Consider the following 20,473-nt stretch of genomic DNA (forward strand, 5'->3'; position numbering starts at 1 on the left):
ATTAGTTTTCCAAAAAATTAAGAGGAACGTACTCAATTTTTTATTTTTTAAAAGTTGTTTCCTCCTTGAAAAATAGTAAAAAATTATATACTAATTTAAAAATTAACAAAAAAATTAGGCATAAACTACATAATGCCAACTAATTTTTTACCAAAAAAAGAGTAAGTTAACATTTACAGGGAGCACACTCAATGTTACGTTATATTTTTTATAAAAAATATGAGCACTTTGTGTGCTTTCCCTATTTGAACCTCTTAATCTTAGCCATTTTTTAAAAAAGTAGTTTAGAAGTTATACGTCTAAAACACTATGAATATTATTCTTACTACATAATTATCTTGAATTTCTCATCTAGAATCAAGTTTTGCTGATTTCAAGAGAACAAAAAATGACCACTTAAGACCACCTTTTAGTTTTTCATTTATATATACAGTCTTATGTTTATTTTGATTTTTGACACTTTTAATGGATGGATTATCTGATGATAATATCATTTTTCCTTGTCATTAGAAGGAAAGGAATAGAGGTTGTTATAGTGGCAAGGTGAGGGTTCAACCTAACACTTTATCAAAGGAGACCTAAGGGTCTTAAGAATTTTCTTAGACATGAAAAAATAAACAAAATGGTTTGAAAAATAATGCATGTCCAAATGAAAACGGAAAATCGAAAAAATTATATTTTAAAGGATAAGTGTGAAATTTACGGGTTCACCAAAATATATGAAAAAATAAAGCTTACCCTACACATAGCATTTGTCAATCTAAGCAATATTAGATTAAACCTAGATGTCATGAGACGAGATTGACATAGAAATTTAAAATTTGAATAATTAAGACTAAAATATTCCAAATGTAGATACATATTGCTAACAATTGAAGATCTAAATAATATCCTTAAGTCCTAAATGTTGATGTGGGAAAAGTATGCTCACAACACTAAACATTCTGGAAAAATCAACTTGAGAAATAAGAGAAATGAAATCTAAATTGATAAGACTAAATTAGAGCATAACCATATTCAAATAATAAAAATTTTGATGCAATTTCATGTAGAATAACAAAAAAAACCCAATTAACTAAAGTAATTGATAAAATTGATTAAGTGGAGGTTTAGAGTTAGAATTGATTTGTAAATGGAGGGTTTAGAGTTAGAATTGATTCATCGTGTGTTATTTCTCAATTCAATTTTTAAAGGGAAGAATACCAATTACCTCCCATGTACCAATTGGCATTGACTTTTTGCTCACACAACCCCCCAATTACTAACTCTAAAGAAACCAAAAATGTGATAACTAAAAGCCCATTAATAAATTTCACATGTACCAATAGCCTCCCACTTTACCCCTAGTAGTTAGAATTTTTGGACTTTAATTGGAGGAGTTGTGCAACTTTATTGGTATCCATAGCGCACGACTAGTGGGGCTTTTGTGCAAAAGTATTGGCCATTTTTTAGATGGTTTTAGTGCATAGTTATGGGGCATCTTTAAGTAGGTATTAGAGTGATACTATGAAATGACCACTTTTGCATGCATCATTACTAGTTATAAGCCAAAACAATAGCTATAAGCAGTTAAGTCACATATGAAGACAACTAATACGAAATTGCCAAAATCCAATGTATTGTTTGAGATATGTGGGTGCACAAAGTTAGCTATAACAACAACTAGTATGCTTCTCCTAGCAAATGTCACTTTTTATTCAACTTTATTAAATTATTTTGCATTAACATTTCATATCACACACACTACCTAATCTGTCACCACTTTTCTATCTATCATCACAATAAAAAAGTGTCATAGAAAAATTGATTTGTTACAAACCAAAATAGATTAAAAACAAAGGAAGGGGGAGGCTACATGTTGTACAGCCAATTTTCCAGCAAAATAAATCAATTTTAAAACCATGAATTTATAAAAATAATAAAAGATTATGTTTCCATGTCAAATAATGTACAATATATAGAGCAAAATAGAGCATGTAGGTTCAAAATCATGAGATCTGTAACATGCTTATTTTTACCTTTTTTTAAAAAAAAATTCTTCTTCAAAATTATACACTTTATAATGTTCTTGCGCTATAACCTACCTTGGGTATTACCAACCCTCTAAGTTGGATTTTCCTTGGACCCCAAACCCAAAGGGTTGGAATTACATGTAGAGTACAAAGACATGTTTCTTATAAATTATTAAAAATAAATAAAAAAAGACTAAATCGCAAGTGTGCTCCCCATCAAGTTTTCATGTGTTTCCATTTTGAGGGCTAAAAACTACAATATCGTCAAGCTCTCTCTTATCTTTTAAACAATGTAATTTTTTCTACATTTTGATTAGTTAAAGTTTTGATCCTTAATTTATTTTACTAATGTCTTCATTTTTGTCAAAAACCTATGTATGGTACTTTTGTTTTATATTTTAATCCATTTATTCAAATTTGAAACAAATTACATTCTAGAATCTATTCTACACATTGAAAGAATGACTTTTGATTAGTTTTCAAAAAACAAAAAGAAGTAATATACTCAATTTTTATTTTTAAAAATTGTTTATGCCTAATTTGTTTGCATATATATATATATATATACATGTATATACATAATCTATATATATATTATGTATACACACACACACACACACACACATATATATAAGCAAGTTAACATTTTAAGGGTTGGAACTCAATGTTATGTTATATTTTTTTAACAAAAACATGAGCTCTTTTTGTGCTTCCTCTATTAATCTCTTAATCTCAACCATTTAAAAAAATAATAGTTTAGAAAAATACATCTAAAGCACTATGAATCTTATTCTTACTACATCTTTAAATTTTGAACATAATTATCTTGAATTTCTCAATCTAGGATCAAATTTTATTGATTTCAAAAGAAGAAGAAATGACCACTTAAGAGGGTTGTGGCTAAATTGGCTCCAAAAACTGGTTATAAAACTCATGTTATTGATTTTTTCGAAAATCACAGATTGTTGATCATGATCAGTAAAATTTTCTACGGATTTGATTTTTCGATTTTTTTTTAAATAAGTCAATAACATGAGTTTTATAACCCCATTTTGGAGTCAGTTTAGCCGTATCCACTTAAGACCACCTTTTATTTTTTTATTTGTATGCACATACACTTAAGACCACCTTTTATTTTTTTATTTGTATGCACATACTCTTTATGTTTATTTTCATTTTCAACACTTTCAATGAAATGGATCATATGATCATAATATCTTTTTTTCCTCGTTATAATATAGCACATGATTGTCATTAGAAGGAAAGGAATACAGTTAGTTATAGTGGCAAGGTGATGGTTCAATCTAACACTTCATCAAAGGAGACCTAAGGGTCTTAAGAAAATGGAAAATTGGAAAAAAAAAATCTATCTTAAAGGATAAGTATGGAATTTATAGGCTCACCAAAATGTAGGAAAAAGAAAGCTTGTCCTACACAAAACCTATGTAGGTCTAAGAATAATTATATTTAACGTAGATGTAATGAGATGAGATTGGCATGAAGATCAAAATTTGAGTAACTAAAACTAAAATGCTTTAAGTATGTATGCAAGCTATCAATAATCAAAGATGTAAAATGATGTCCTTATCCTAGACATTTTCAAAAAAAAAAAAAAAAAAAACTACTTAAGAATAAGGAAAATGGAATCTAAATTGATAAGACTATATTAGAGTATAAGCATATTCAAATAATAAAATTGTGTGTTTAATTAAATGAAAATAACAAAAACTCAATTAAGTAAAGTAATAGATAACATTGATTTAAATTGAGGGTTTAAGGTTAGAACCAATCTAGGGGAAGAGCACTAATTACCACCCATGTTCCAATTATCGTTGACTCCTTGCTCACCCAACCCCCAACTACTAACTTTAAAGGAATAAAAAATATGATAACTAAAATCCCATTAATAAATTTCACATGTACCAATAGCCGCTCACTTTACCTCCAATAGGTAGAATTTTGGACTTTAATTGGAGGAGTTGTGAAACTTTATTGGTACCCATAGCACACGACTACTAGGGTGTTTATGCATAAGTATTGGGCATTCTTGAGGTGGTTGTAGTGCACGGTTATCGGGGCATCTTTAAGTAGGTATCGAGGCAAGACTTGAAATGACCACTTTTTGACCCTTACATGCATAACAAATCCCACAACATATGTCATTACTACCTCGAAGCCAAAACAATAGCTATAAGCAGTTCAGTCACATACGAAGACAAAAAATTGTTGAAATACCATTTAGGATATGTGGGTGAGAAAAGTTAGCCATAACGACTATTGGTATGCTTCGCCTAGCACATGCCATTTATGAATTCAATTTTATTAAATTGTTTTGCATCAACATTTCAAATCACACATGATCTATCACCACTTTTCTATCTATCATCACAACAAAAAAGTGCCATAGAGTCAATGGGCCCTTGGTCTACTTGTGAAGTCGAATGGCTCCAAATGATCAAGTCTTGCTGAGTGCAAGGCTCCAACATCATAAGGGATGAGGTCGGGATTGTGCCCCGGGTGAATTTGGTGGAATGGATAACTGACAACGTGCGGGCTTCATGTCTTTGATGGGCTATCGTGCTCGCAGATCTGGACTTCCATCAAAACAAAAAACAAAAAGTGCCATAGAGTCGATGGACCCTTGATCTATTGGTGAAGTTGAAAGGTTCTTAATGAGCCCACAAAGAGTCAAGTATTGCTGAATGCAAGACTTCAACATGTAAAAAAATGAGCCTCAGATCACACAAAAAGAAAAAGTACCATAGATAACTTGATTTGTTGTAAATCAAAATAGAATTTTTAAAAAAGGAAGGGGTAGGCTACACGGGGTACAACCGATTTTCCAGCCAAATAAATCATTTTTAAAACCATGAATTTAGGAAATCATTATACCTAAAGTGACATAAAATAAGTAACAAAAATGCACTCCCTAGGCTTTTTAGTCCCGGAGTCCCTCCTAATAACTAGAGTAGGGCCGCAAGCTGTGACTGGCAGCCGACATGTGACACTTTTGCTCTTGACCTTATAATTTGTCATGTACCGCAGCTGCCGAGCAAAGGTGTACCCAACACAGAAATGTTCTCTGCTCCACCCAATACTTGAACGCCACGTCAAAAATAGCCGCTCAATTTATGGATTACGAACAGATGACGTGGTGGAAAAGACAAACTGGTTTCCTCCGGCAAAGTCCCGCCGGTACCGCCGCCGGCACGGCACAATCTCCGGCAGCTCTTCGTCCCCGGCGGGCGGGGCACGTGAGCTGAGAATCAGATTTACATTGAGAAGGCGGGCGTAGGTGGAAATGGAACCAACGAACGTACAAGACAGACTAAGACTTCCCTGTACGCAAGTTGCAACCCTCAATGAACCCATTGTTAACGGTCAGGGACGGACGGACGGACGGGGTAAATTTAGCGGGGCCCACGCGGAGCGGTTGCTTTTCCCGCCCGAGGCGTCAGGGCCCGTGGAAAATGCTGTAATATAACGGCGGTTGACCGGCTACCGGTTGACGTGCCGCTGTTGTGCGCGTGAATACGGAAGTCGCTTAATTAATGATTGATTGGTACGCTTTGGTTTACCGCCACTGCCGGCGAAACGGCCCTCACGTCGTGTCAAACTGACGGTGGAGCGTGGCACTGACGCTCCGTTCGGGGTCCAATCTGACGGTCGTAATTTAGTTCAATATCGTACTTGGAAACGAAACCTAAGGTTCCTACAGTTTCGCCCTTCCCGTGAAAAACGCGAATAGACGAACGAGATCATACATACTACGGCCATGAAATTTAACCCGAGGCGGCGGTGACCACAACCTTCATTCATTCCATGATTCATCCATATACATGGACATGCATCCATGAAGGCCTGCATCCGCGGATATAAAAGCTTATAAAACGCGAGAGGAAATGCAGAAATGTTCGCTGTCTTCGTTTGGTGGAGTTAAGGAGGGGTAGAAGGAGGCACGGAACTCAGAGGAAGAGGAAGAAGAAGAAAAGGAGAAGGAGATTTGCTGGTAGCGGAAATGTCTGTAGAAACCATGGCTTTAGCGAGGAGCGGGCTTGTGAAGGAGGCACATTTCAGGGGCGTAAGGAAGCGGCCATGGGGGAGATTTGCGGCAGAAATCAGAGATCCGTGGAAGAAGAGCAGAGTGTGGCTCGGCACTTTTGACACCGCCGAGGAGGCCGCCAGAGCCTACGATTCCGCCGCTAGAACCCTCCGCGGCCCCAAAGCCAAGACTAATTTTTCTCTAGATGATGGTAATAATCACAACCCCGCCGTTCAATCTTACGGCTGGAACGCTGCTGGATCGGCGCGGCAACATCACTGGTCTCAGCACGCTTTGCCTCTGCTGCATCTTGACTCCCGCCATCGCTCTCTCAGCGAGATGGAATCCAACAAGAGACGCCGAATGCCCTCGGAAAGCTACGGCCGCTTTGTCCATTTTGATTCGGCTGCCGACGAGCAGAAGCCGTTTCCCCTTCCACTTGCTCCTCAAAGAGCACCTCTCTTGCCAGATCTAAATCTTTCCCCTGCAGAAAATGAGGCTGTGGCTTAATTTTTGCTAGTTTTTTTCTAACACTAGTTTTCTTCGCTGGCCTTTTGTACGCCTAAGGGAAATTTTAACATGTACAGATTTTTGAAATTAATTAGAGTCTGCTAGTCTATTAAATGCTAAGGTCTTCGATTATGATATTATTTAATCACTGGATCTGTGTTGCATTTTAGATTCAGCGCCGAATCCTGTAGGATTATTATTATTATGTAAGCCTTCGCAGGCCATCGTTGAGTGATCTACTTGAGGAATTTGGGGCAAACCGTCCTTTTCTTTAAAATATAAGAAATTTATGTAAATTGCAGGCGGTCTCTTAAATCATCCGGTGAAACAGCAAATATTTAAACTTCCGATTACTCTATATTTGCATTTTTAAGATTCAGCGCCGAATCCTACAGGATTATTATTTTAGAGCTTTCGCAGTCCATCGTTGATGATTTACTCGGGAAAATTTAGGCAAACCGTCCCTCTCTTTAATGAGAGATTGCGTAAATTGCAGCTGGTATCTTATATCATCCGGTGAAACAGCCAATCTTTTAGCTTTCGAATATTCTTTATTTTCCTGCTGTACAGATACCTTCACGAAAGAGAAATATAGCTTAAAGCAAAATTCGTATATTTCTACTCGCTGAGGATCATCTCTTAAAGTTGGCAGCCGTAACAGTTTCGCCATGATCACAAGCTGTGGCTTCTTAAACATTGGATTAGAACGGCTTAGGGATTTGATGTCTATTGTTTGAATAATAATTTATTTAAATATTTTATTACTTTTAACTGTAAATAAAATACTAATTCTTTCGTGTACCACAAACCCCCCGCTTTTTCAGAACAGGAGATTTACAAACCAGACACTCTCATTAATGGCAGGTCTTCAAAGATCAACCTCGCACTTGGAAAGTTCTGTCCTAAATTGCAAACCTAAATAATAATCATTAACGATTTTATTTATTATTACAAATAAATTTAGATAGACTTCTGTTAAATTTACAACAAAATATTATCTTTTACCACTTCAATAATCTTTTCACTCTATTATCATAGATAAAAGACATAATATTTCTACAGTCTGATAATAATTTGAAATGTTTCTGAATTTGACTGGTGAATTTTTTTCATCAAAATCTTGGAGTGAATTTTATTTTCATCATAATAACAACGGTTTGCATCTGAGATGTTCATCTGCACAACTTCCACTATTAACTCAGATTTTGCATGATTTATTTATAAAGAAAAAAAATTCCAACAGAGTGCTTGTGGAAAACAGGATTTGTGTGTCAAAGGTTTTTAGTAGAGGATCTTCTTGCTGTTAAGAATAGGGATGAATTATCGTTAGGGTTAATAAGACTTATCACATATTCCGATCGCACTTACGTTGTTAATAGTCTAACTTAGGTTGTTGTGGAAATTTGTGTGCAGGCATAATTACGAAACATTTTCATTCAAAGATAGTGATGGCTGTGGTACGGAGTACGTTACGTTTTAAACTTGAGGCTGTAGTCACTAAAAAGTCCTCCATTTGTTATTTTGCTAATTGAAGAAGGAAAAAGGTTTTGGAAAGGTAGAAGTACCGACTACGTAGGGATATTTTTCTTTTGCAGCTGTTTTTCTAAGTCTTGTTTTTTCTTCCTAATTTTACATTGTTCAATACAAAATAAAAAAGGTTTTTAACTTGGAGTGTGTACAAGTTAAATTTGACAACAAATTGTGAGCATTGACACCAGTCATGTTTTTTATACAGTAAATACAAATAATAGAGAGTTTGCAGTAAATACAATGTTGATTAAATTTTAACCATGAGCCTTCTTTGCACGCCAATGGTACTGTGCTAAGTAGTAACGTAAGTCAAAGGAGAAGTTACTAGAATTTTAAGTTTACGAAGTCAAATTGTTGTTAAGGAAAGTTGATACAGTAAATTAATCTTTTCTTACTGCTAATTTTCTGTTGTTTATTCCGATGAGTAAAAGAATCATCATTAAAATACTTTTATAATTTCTGCAATAAAAAAAATACAGATAAAATTGATATTTTTAAAAATTAAATATTTTTGTGATTTAATGATTTTGTTGTATAAATGATATATTTATTATTATTTATTTTTTAATATTTCAAGCCAAAGATAATGTAAGTTAGTGTATCTTTGTTCTTCATATCATATTTGTCTTCATATAGATATTTTGGTCATAACATTTGCATTTTTCCCTAATTATTATGGACAATATATTATGTTTGATGGGTTTGGATTTCATGTCATCACTTTAAAAAAAAATTATTTCTTGATAAAATATTCAAATTATCAAATATGTAAAATGTATATTATTTTTTCAAAAAAAAAGTAATACATGGACATTATCAAAATTATAGATATATTAATTTTTTAGGGAAAAAAAGTAATACATGGACATCATCAAAATTATAGATATATATGAATTTTTTATTAATCTAATTTTATTTATTTATTTTTAAACACTTAAATTCATAGAAAAGAGAATTTTAAGATTATATAGAAATTGTTTTGTGAGCTACTGAGAAAATTATTTTGTGAGACATGGAAGAGGTTTTAATTCAAAGGAAAAAATCATATATCTATTTTAAATGATTAATATATAAGAATTTTAAATAATAAATTATTGCTCTCTTATTAATTAGTTAATAGTTTAATTAAGAGTTAAAAATAACATGTTAAACAAGACAAACCCTTCCCTTGAGTGAATATTGGAAACATAATTTTGATGAAAATTTAAGGGATAAATTAAGTCAAGTATACTCTCTATAGTTTAAGTGGTGAGATGATTAAAAGGGGTTCCCTATTTTTTATGTTTTTTGTATTGAATAAATGCAATTTTCAAAAAAGATGCAATTAAAGACTACAAGGATAAGACTAGCAACAAGAAGCCTATATCATAGACCACCAATGTGACAATCATAAAGATAGTAGTAATACTTTACATCAAATCCAACTAGACCAACAAAATGTGCCACAAAAGCAGTCATCAAGAAACATAGACACCATCAACAATGTGACAATCATAAAGATAGCAAAAATAAATTACATCTGGTTCATAGAGGCCAACAATATGTGACATAACAACTATCGTATCATCAAGTAACATTAACAACATGGACACCAATAACAGTACAAAAATACCCTCAACATAATTCTATAGAACAAAGATTGGCCCTTAGCATAATGAAACATAATAGATATCAATCTTGTAAGAGATGCCTTAAACTTCTTCCCACACCAACCTAAATCTTTTTAGCCACAGCCTATAATTGAGATAATCGTGAAGCGAGACAATTAAAAATGTCAGAGTAAACCTTTAGAAAAACAAATTCTTGGTGATCATTGTGGCCATTAAAGATAGTCTTACACCTATTCCACCAAATGTGCAACAAGATAACATGTCTAACACCATCAACAATAATATTAGTATGTAATTCAACCCCAAGAAGGGTCTCTTTCTAGCTTAATTTATGATCAAATATAGCAGGTAAGTTACTGAACACAACATTCCATTGTTTTTCGCAAATTAGCAACCCCAAAAGATGTCTTATGCTATCTTGTTTATCATAGAATGGGCAATTGACTGGTTGGACCATCATACATTTCAGCATGTCTGCAATGGGCAGTTTGCAATGTAGAATCTTCCAAGCGATCAATTGACCATCTGAACTAACTTTTGATTTCTCCATAATTGAGCCAAAAAAATTACTAAATCTACAATTCCATTTGGATTTTAGTTTGGATTTTAAATGCATATTAGGAATCAATTGCAAGTAGACCTTTAAAGGAAAAAATAACAAAGGAATTGAAGACAACCATAGCCAATCTTTGAAGAAATTATATTGAATAGGAGTGCATAGTTTCATAGATATATCCACGGGAACCAAGGATTGCACAAAAATTAGAAACACTCTATAACTGTTACACAAGATGAATTGAGCCTTAATGGTGTGCTATGGTAACCATTCCATTGAACCAAAGTCCCAAAGATCCCCAACTTTGCAAATAACAGATGATAAGAATATTTTAGAAACATTAAGGCAAGGGATTGATTCTGATAAAGAATGTGTTTGCTCCACCAAATAGAAGAGGTGGAAAAATTGAATCCATGTTGGACTAAGTTTTCTTTCCATTTCAAAAGATGACAAACATGATGCCAAGCCTTCCATATGGAGTGTAGAGGCAAGGAGGTCTCGATTGTCACGACCCGATTCAGGCCACTTAGTTAGATTACTTTTATATCCCAAATACTTAGACTGTTGACATTTAGATTACTTTTATATCCCAAATACTTAGACTGTTGACATTTTATGCTAATAAATGTGCTGCCTTCAATTAGGTTATTAAGGTGATTAATGATGTTAGATAATATCGGTAATATTTAATGTTATTTATGATGTTTAGTTATTAAATGGTGAGGTTTAATGCTACTAATAACTTTTAAGATTTTTTTTAATGTAATGATGTATATAATACATTTGTATCGTGATCTGATGTCTTTTTGTCGAGCATGAGATGATTGCAGGTTGACCATTGAAGGCAAACATATGACCGAGGAGGGGTCTTCTAGCTCGCTAGTAGTGACTTACGGAATGGGACCCTATCAAGTATTTCTCAAATTTGTTCACCAAAGAGGATTTTGAAGCTATGGAGGAAGAGAGGGCCATTTTGAATTGCATCCCCCCTCTGGTCTCGGCTGAAATGAATGATGCTCTCTTGCGTCCCATTTTGTTACCTGAATTGGAGGAAGTTGTGTTTCATATGAAAAAGGTAAGTCTCCTAGCCCTGATGGGTTTCCTATTGAGTTTTTTCAGGAATTTTGGGAGATTATAAAGTATACCTTCTAGATGTGGTACAAGAATCTGTTAGGAATAAGCAAATGCTTAAATCTATGAATTCTACCTTTTTGGTTCTTATTCCTAAGGAGGGGGCTAATAGTTTGGATTAGTTCAGGCCTATAGCTATGTGTAATGTGGTCGACAAGATAATTACTAAATTGATTGTTGAAAGGCTCAAACTATTCCTTGGTGCCCTGATCTCTAAGGAGCAAGGTGGGTTTGTTGAGGGAAGACAGATTCTGGATGGTGTTGTGGTAGCAATGGAGGTGATCCACTCAATGGAAAACTCAAAAGAGAAAGTGATGTTCATTAAACTTGACATGGCCAAAGCCTATGATAGGGTGAATTGGGAATTCTTACAAAATCCTTTTGGCCTTTGGTTTTCGAGATGAGTGGGTGAATTGGGTGCTTGTTTGTGTGATCTCTACCTCTTTCTCAGTTCTTATTAATGGAGAGCCTTTGGAATTGTTTAGTGCTTCTTGGGGACTTCGGCAAGGGGATCCTCTATCTCCTTATTTATTCATTATCATGGTTGAGGGTCTTGGCAGATTGATCTCTTCCCAAGTGAGATAGGGTCTTATTCAAGGATGGAGTTGGGGTGATGCTCTATCTCCCTATTCTCATCTTCATTTTGTGGACGACACAAGCTTGATGGGCAAGGCTAGAGTTAATGAGGCAATGAACTTTAGAGGAGCCTTGGACTGATGGTATGATGAAAGAATAAGGATCCGATCAAATACTGAGAGGGGGGTGAATCAGTAGATAGAAAACTGACATAAAATTTTCACCAAACAAAAACAACCTCTCAAAGGAAACTCTAAACTGACTAGTTCAAACATTGAACTTCAAATGCAATAATACTGACAAGTTAAACCGATTGACGGTTATAACAAACTAGCAGTAAAACATCTTTGGAACTCTCAAAAACTTTTAACTGAATCATTCAAATACTTTACTGACAATAGTAAAATCATATTTCAGATTGTTGTCAGTTAACATGACATATCAAAGTGGATTTAGCAGTTAAGCAATTTAACCATAATAAACATAACCACAAAAACATTCATCACTTGACACAATATTTTTGACCTAGAAGCCCAAATGGGAAAAACCACGGTGGGGATGAATACCCACAAGTATTCTGAACTCTTATGAAGTTTGCCCTGTTAGGAGCCGAGCCTGTTAAAGCTTTACAATAAGTCCTGTTAAGAACATATCCTGTTAGGGACCACCCAGTTAAGGGATTGACTATAATGCCCTATTAGAAGCAATACCCTGTTAGGAGTAACCTCGGTAGAGTATTTGAAATCCAAGCTAATGGACCACCTAGTTAGAGGATTTGAATAACACTAAGCTTATTAGAGCTTACCCAGTTAGGGGATTTGACTGTTGTAATTGTTAGAAAACAACAAGGGTTTGTTGATCTGTTTGAATAGCACTACACTTGCTTGTTCAGATCCTTTTTATGCTCCTATATGCCTTTACACATACTGCAGATAGATCATCTGGTTCGGCAACCACACTCTCTTACTCTCAAATACAAATTGCCAACACAACAACAAAACAACTCATCAACCTTATAAACAAAACAATAGGTCGATAACACATCACAAACCTAAGATCTCATAGAGATTACAAACAAATCAGTTCAATTATGACCATTGGATTACATAACAATCACTGCGCATCATTCAAGTCAACCTTGACCGCTCCTTGATCACCGCTTCATTGAACATTGTAACTCATCACGCGGTTTACATTACATGCAGTGAACTTGCTCATTCCCAAGACAAAAACCATTATCTCTACATGCCAAAAACCATTTGAAACTTCATCTCATACAACATGCATATGTTTCATAAGCATTACCGCTCATCATTTGATCAGTTCTTCATATGATCAGTTGTATTGGTTTGATCATAAACCAATACAACTGATTCACAAAACTTCATCAGTTAGGGTTTATCATATCAACAGGTAGGGTTTACCGGTTGATCTCACTTCTTCTCTAGTAATATCAGTTTCCTTCACAAGCTCACTTACCAGTAGCAAAACAATATTATTACAACATCATTACTGATTATAATTGACATCAATGACAACATAACATTTCATTAATGCAATCTTCATGAAAATGGCAACAATTTCCTCCTTTGGCATTGATGGCAATACAAGTATCAATACCCTTGATTGCTATGATTGTGAATAGGAATCCTAGTTTACATTTTACTATGTATTCACCTTCAACTGAGTCTCCATGTCTTCAGTCGGTAACTGGCTATAGATCTTCTCTCTGTCAATCATATAATTCTTCTCCCCAATCATATAGTTATTCTCCCCCTTTGACAACAATGCCAAAGTGAAAGTAAAACATGCGATGTCAAACTTCACTATTCAGCATCATCAACCTGCAACTTGATGCTCCCCTTGTGGAATAACTCCACTCTACACCAATCCTGCTGTAAAATTCTGCAAGTAGCTCCGGGACTTATGTATTTTACATCATGCTCAATTAACCTCATGTAGGGGTACAACCCCTAGCTGACTTCTAAGATACTCAAAAGTAGTCTTAGGCAGAGGTTTTGTAAAGATATCTGCTAGCTGCTCCTTGGTAGAAACATGCTCCAATGACCCATCTTTACTCTGCACTTTTTCTCTCAAGAAATGATATTTCAATTCAATATGCTTGGTTTGTGCAAGCAAAACAGGGTTCTTTGAAATGTTAATGGCATCAGTGTTGTTGCATAAGATCTTTACTAGTTCTATAAACTTCATCTTGAATCCTTCCAGAATGTATTTCATCTAGATAGCCTAGGTACAATTCATATAATTTGCAACATACTCAGCTTTAGTAGTGGACTATGATATACAGCTCTGCTTCTTGCTACTCCAAGATACAAGTATTCCTCCAAGAAAGAATGCTCCACCGGTTGTGCTCTTCATATCATCAACATTACCTGCCCAGTTTGCATCTATATAAACCTTCAAATCAAAGTTACCTGCATATGGATGTCATAAACCATAGTCAATAGTACCTTTCAAATATTTAAATATTCTCTTGGTTGCTATCAAATGTGTTTCCTTTGGATTCTTCTGAAATCTGGCAACTAAACCAACTGCATGAGCTATATTCAGTCTGCTGTGAACAACATAGTGCAATTTCCCTATCATTGACTTGTACTCCTTTTCATCAATAGATGTGGCTTCATCCTCTTTAGACAACTTACAACCTGTAACCATTGGTGTCCCAACTGTTTTATAGTCACTCATTCCAAATGTCTTCAATACTTCTTTCACAAACTTAGACTGTGTGATAAAAATGCCACTCTTCATATGTTGTATTTGCAAACCTATGAAGAATTTTATCCCTCCCACTAGAGACATTTCAAACTCACTTTTCATCTCATTTTCAAAGTCATCACTCATGTCATAATTTCCTCCAAATATGATATCATCCACAAACACTTCACTAACCAGTATTGTATCTCCTTCAGATTTGAGATATATGTTGTTGTCTTCACTGGTTCTCTGAAAACCTATCTTCATCAGGTATGAATGTAACCTTTCATACCACTCTCTTGTTGCTTGCTTTAACCCAGATAGTGCCTTATGAAATTTGCATACCATGTCCTTTGCATCAGTCAAAGCATAACCATCTAGTTGCTCAATGTATACTTCTTCTTCTAGTGTTCCATTTAGAAATGTTGACTTCACATCCATCTGATATACTTTGAATCCCTTATGTGTTGAAAATGCAAGTAAAGTCCTGACACCTTCCAGTCTAGCAACTGGTGCAAAAGTATCACCATAGTCTTCTCCTTCTTCATGTGCATAACCTTTGCAAACCAATCTAGCTTTGTTTCAGACTACTACACCATCTTCATTCAGTTTGTTCATGAATACCACTTAGTACCTATCACATTTTTATCCATCGATCTAGGTACTAGGGTCCATGTGTTGTTCTTCTCAATTTGATCAAGTTCATCCTCCATAGCTTTAATCTAGTGATCATCTCCAAATGCTTCCTTAGCAGTTCTAGGCTCAATAGTGGAGATCATGCAAGAATTCTCTCTAATTCTTCTTCTGGTTAACACTCCAGCATCTTTATCTCCAATAATCTATCAGGATTGTGATTGAGTCTCACATAACTCAGAATAATATGATCATTATCTTCAGGTTCTTCTTCTTCATTATCATCTTCTTCTTCAAAATCTACCTATTCCAGTTGAATTGGTACAATAGCATTCTCTTTACCAGTTTCAAGTTTCACCGGTTCTAGTTCCAAAAATAGAATGCAAGGATCTTCTTCCTTTTGTTAAGTTTTGTGGATCAGAATTAAAATTTATCTTCTTCTATGTATTATCTATCACTGAATTGTTGTATAAATCTGATTGTCTTCTTTTATGTTGCAGGAGAGGAGTAGCATTTTTATTTCAATGTCCATTCTCACACATTTCATTTGGTATATGTAGTGGGTTGGGTACGGTCAAGCGATGCCTTGACCGGCCATGTCTTTTGGACGTGGCCGATCAAGACATAACTTGATCGTGCCCCCTCACGATAATAGATGTTTGAATGAGAGACTTCATTTATCTCTCATTCAATCATTTATCTTACTAAGGCTATCATGCATTAACACTCCCTCTTAGCTAGGTAAGATAAATGTAAAAGGTATTGGGAGCAATATTCATAAATCGTATGATGCTTATCTTGGGACCATAGTTTCAAGATGTGAATTGCCTCTGTCGGTGATTCTATTCACAAACTCTTGAGTGGATTGCCTCTTTCGGCGATTCTATCCATAAGCTCTTGTGTGGATTGCCTCAGTCGGTGATTCTATCCACAAGCTCTTGTGTGGATTGCCTTAGTCAGCGATTCTATCCATGAGCTCTCACATGGATTTCCTCAGTCAGTGATTCTATTCATGAGCTCTTACATGGATTGCCTCAATCGACGATTCTATCCATGAGCTCTTGTGTGGATTGCCTCAGTCGGCGATTCTATCCACAAGCTCTTACATGGATTGCCTCAGTCGGCGATTCTATCCACAAGCTCTTACATGGATTGCCTCAGTCGGTGATTCTATCCATGAGCTCTTGTGTGGATTGCCTCTGTCGGTGATTCTATCCATAAGCTTTTACATGGATTGCCTCAGTCGGTGATTCTATCCACAATCTTGAATTATTGTAAGATTGTCACCTTCCAATAACCTCAAAAATACAAGTGGAAATCATTTGGAAGTCGTCACATCCTTATGATTTACACAAGGCCCATAAAATAATTATTAGTATTAATAATAATAATCAATATTTACAATTTTTACCTCATAAGTGCTCAATCTTGATTAGTAAGCTCCCTCTCAATCACAAGGTATCTTGGGTTTCTTCTAGAGAACATATTTTTCTAAACATACGTCTGAATTTCTAACTTCAAGAAGGGACGCTTGTAGTTTAAGTTTGAGAGGACAAGTTCTTGCAATGTGGCCATATTCGAGACTTTCAAGGAGATATCAATCTGATCTTAATCGGATCTTCCTTCAGGCGGTTAGGATTTATAGAAGGAAACCTGGCTCTGATACCATGTTAAGTTTTGTGGATCAGAATTAAATTTTATCTTCTTCTATGTATTATCTATCACTGAATTGTTGCATAAATTTGATTGTTTTCTTTTATGTTGTAGGAGAGGAGGAGCATTTTTATGTCAATGTCCATCCTCACACATTTCATTTGGTATATGTTTGAATGAGAGACTTCATTTATCTCTCATTCAATCATTTATCTTACCGAGGCTATCATGCATTAACACCTTTTTCTCCACACTGGTTTCCCCTGAGACTTCAAGATACTCATCCACTCAAACATCATCACTTTCAATGATTCTTTGTGTCCAATTGTTATAACATTTGTAGGCCTTACTCTTGGTAGAGTAACCAAGAAATATGCCTTCATCACTTTTAGCCTCAAACTTGCTAACATAGTCACCTCACTTAATAAAACATTTACTACCAAATATCTTAAAATAACTGACATTAGGTGATCTACCATACTAGTATTCATAAGGAGTTCTATCCTTACCTTTCTTTACCAATAGCTGGTTCATAGTGTAGACAATTGTGCTGATAGCTTCTCTCCATAAAGTTTTTGCTACACCTCCTTGTATCAACATCGTTCTAGCAGCTTCAACAACTAAGCGGTTGTTCCTCTCTGCAATACCATTCTATTGTGGTGTCCTCGATGCAAAAAACTGTCTTTTGATACCATTTTCTTCACAATATCTACTGAATTCCATAGAAGTGAATTCACCTCCTTGATGAGTCCTCGGACACTTTATCTTCTTGCCACTTTCCTTTTTAGCTAAGGCCTTCAATGCCTTGAACTTACTAAAGGCTTCTATTTTATCCTTCAAGAATGTGACCCACATCATTCTTGAGCAATCATTAGTGAATATCATAAAATATTTGTCACCTTGAATACTTTTGGTCCTTATTGGTCCACAGAGGTCTATATGAACCAAATCTAACAGATGTTGTGTTGAAAAAGATTTGCTCTTGAAAGTTGAAGATGTCATCTTTCCCAACTGACATTCCTTACACAGAGCATTAATCAGTTTTTCCAACTGAGGCAAACCTCTCACTGACTTGGACTTACTCACTTTGACAATGTTATCAAAATTTATATGACAAAATCTCCTATGCCAAAGCCAACTATCATCTACTTTAGCAATTAAACAGTTGTTGACTCTAGGATTCAGGTGAAATGGGTTACCTGTTAGGCCCAATATGGAAAGCTACTGTACTGAGAGGGGAGGGGTGAATCAGTACTTCAAATCTTTTCTTCAAGAATAAATTTACTGTTAAGCATAAACCAAAAACTATTGTAACATAATATAATGCTAAAACTGTAAAGCGGAAAATCGCGGTCGAACCCTAGTTGGTCTCCCCTCTTCTAACTCCAAGGAGAGAGAAGGGAGGTTCGCTAGGATTCGATGGGTTTTCACTTAGGGGGAAGACTTTACATTCAAAAGAGGGGTTGAAACTCATAAGATTCAATCCCACACAATGTAAGATTGGATGCTAAATGAATTTCAAGGGTTAGGAAAGCAAGGCTACCCTCTTTTGTAAAGAATGTTGATTAAGGAAATTAAGCTAAGGATGCATAGAAAGTCATAAAGATTCGCTTATAAACTGAGTTCGGGTTATAGGATGAAGCTACGGACCTGGAATTAGCAGTAAAATGTCGATACGGCGCTGTCCTGCAAATTTGAGAAAAAGTTGTCGGGACGATGGCGCCCGGCGCCACGGACCTCCGAAAAATCCGCGAAACGAAGGGGGATCTGTTCGTCTCTGCACAAGGATTCCAGATCTTCAATTTCAGCCGCGTACCTGCAACCTACACACAGAAAAGCGAAGACGATTGGGGGGTTAGGGATTAGGGGTTTGCCTTTAGGTCAAACCCCGGTTTTGGAATTAACCAAGAAATGAGCAAGAGCTGTAAATGTAAATGACTGTAAAACAAGTACTAATACCTTGTTCTAAGGATGTTGGTATCCTTATGTGCGAAGGTTTAGATGTTGTATGTTGTATGTTGTATGTTGTATGTTGTAGCATGTAGTATGTGATCTCCTCTTCAATGGTTGAATCCTTGTCTTGAATGCAACACTTAGCCTTGAATGGAGACTTGAAATGATCAATTGCTTGAAAGAATGCTTGAATGTCTGAATGCTTGAGTATAGTTTCCACGCCTTTTTCATCATATCGAATGAAAGAGGAAAATGTCATTTATATACTTGTCAATTAGGGCTGATAGACTGATTTTCCCGACCTTAGGCCGACCAGGGAATGTAATTTTCCAAATTGCAAACGAAAAGACCCGATACCACTTAGGAAACCGGGCCCAAAATAGGACCCAGGGACTAGGGCGCTGGGCGCCCTGGTCCTGGAGGACCAGGGCGCTGGGCGCTCTGGTCCCACCTCCCGGGGCAGCAGGGTGCAAGGAGGTTCAGGCCAGGGTGGATGAAAAATGCAGTTTTCAGTGTCGTGAGCAAGTTTTGGGGTCTCCATTCAGGTTGCGTGTTGCGTCGCCATCGTGAAGACCGAAATGCAGTCGAAATTGCAAGTGTCACAATTTTAGGACGCTACATTTAGCCCCCACTTTAGCGGGAGTATGTATGCTCATACTTCCGGTAAAGTACAAGGAAACAACGTTGAAAGACTTTCACCGCGTCAAGGAGGCAAGATACACCAAGCCCCCAGTGGACTAAGGATCTTATGACTTCGATTGACAAAGTAAAAGGGAAGATCACGAGGGAGAACCATGACTGTCAATAGTAAGGTTCCCTCACTATGAGTCATGCAAAAGAAATACCAAAAATCTTCAAGACAAAGCTAAGTTTGCCAAGAAATTTTCAAGTATCTTGAAAGGATAGACAGGGTGTATGCCCCCCTACGTTAAAGCGATCGCACACGCCTCAACGGGGGTGATTGTTTTAACATAGTGATACACATAAGAAATGAGAAAGGAAAAGGAGCACGTTATCGCAAGGATTTAGCCCCCAAGTGTGAGATAAACCCAAGGATAATAGACACAAAACACAAAGCACGAGGTGACTTCGCTTTCCTCGGGGTCAGTATGCTGTATGATAAGTCATGTATATATATCATATGTATGTATGCATAATTGTTCTTCATTCCCCAATCAAGGAAGGTCACCTAGAAGAAGGGAACACATGTGTCTTTTGAGTCAACATGAGAGAGATCAAGAGATCTCAATGCTTTGCATCGTCCTCAAGTAGACAACACTAAGGACGACAAATAGAAGAATGAGAATAACATATAGAAGAAGTAACAAAGGGAGGGGGAGAGAATCTGCCATGCTAATGTAACTAGTCTAGCATGTCATCTACCCCCCGATCTTGCTGATCAATGTTTCGGGAAGGCAGGGAACACGCTAGAGGAGGAACATCCAACACAGCAGATGGAGCTATCACAAGATCCAAACAAGGGCTATGTTCATGTTCCAAGCCACATTGTTCTTGTCTAGGAGCTAGGATAAGTGCTTTAGAAAATTCATTA

At 36.0% G+C, this 20,473-nt stretch overlaps 1 protein-coding gene across 1 annotated transcript; it reads left to right on the forward strand.

The window, feature by feature from the left end:
• The first annotated feature begins 5,856 nt into the window (after positions 1-5,856).
• Positions 5,857-6,799, forward strand: LOC131051068 (ethylene-responsive transcription factor 4). Its single transcript, XM_057985427.2, has one exon. The coding sequence runs from the start codon at positions 6,031-6,033 to the stop codon at positions 6,562-6,564; it is 534 nt and encodes a 177-aa protein (XP_057841410.1). The 5' UTR covers positions 5,857-6,030; the 3' UTR covers positions 6,565-6,799.
• Positions 6,800-20,473: the final 13,674 nt, after the last annotated feature.

This window comes from Cryptomeria japonica, chromosome 6 (assembly GCF_030272615.1).
Source record: "Cryptomeria japonica chromosome 6, Sugi_1.0, whole genome shotgun sequence".
NCBI classification, from domain to species: Eukaryota; Viridiplantae; Streptophyta; class Pinopsida; order Cupressales; family Cupressaceae; genus Cryptomeria; species Cryptomeria japonica.

Bases quoted from the DNA above. Each gene is read 5' to 3' on its own strand.
- LOC131051068 (XM_057985427.2), top strand. From the start codon at position 6,031: ATGTCTGTAGAAACCATGGCTTTAGCGAGGAGCGGGCTTGTGAAGGAG.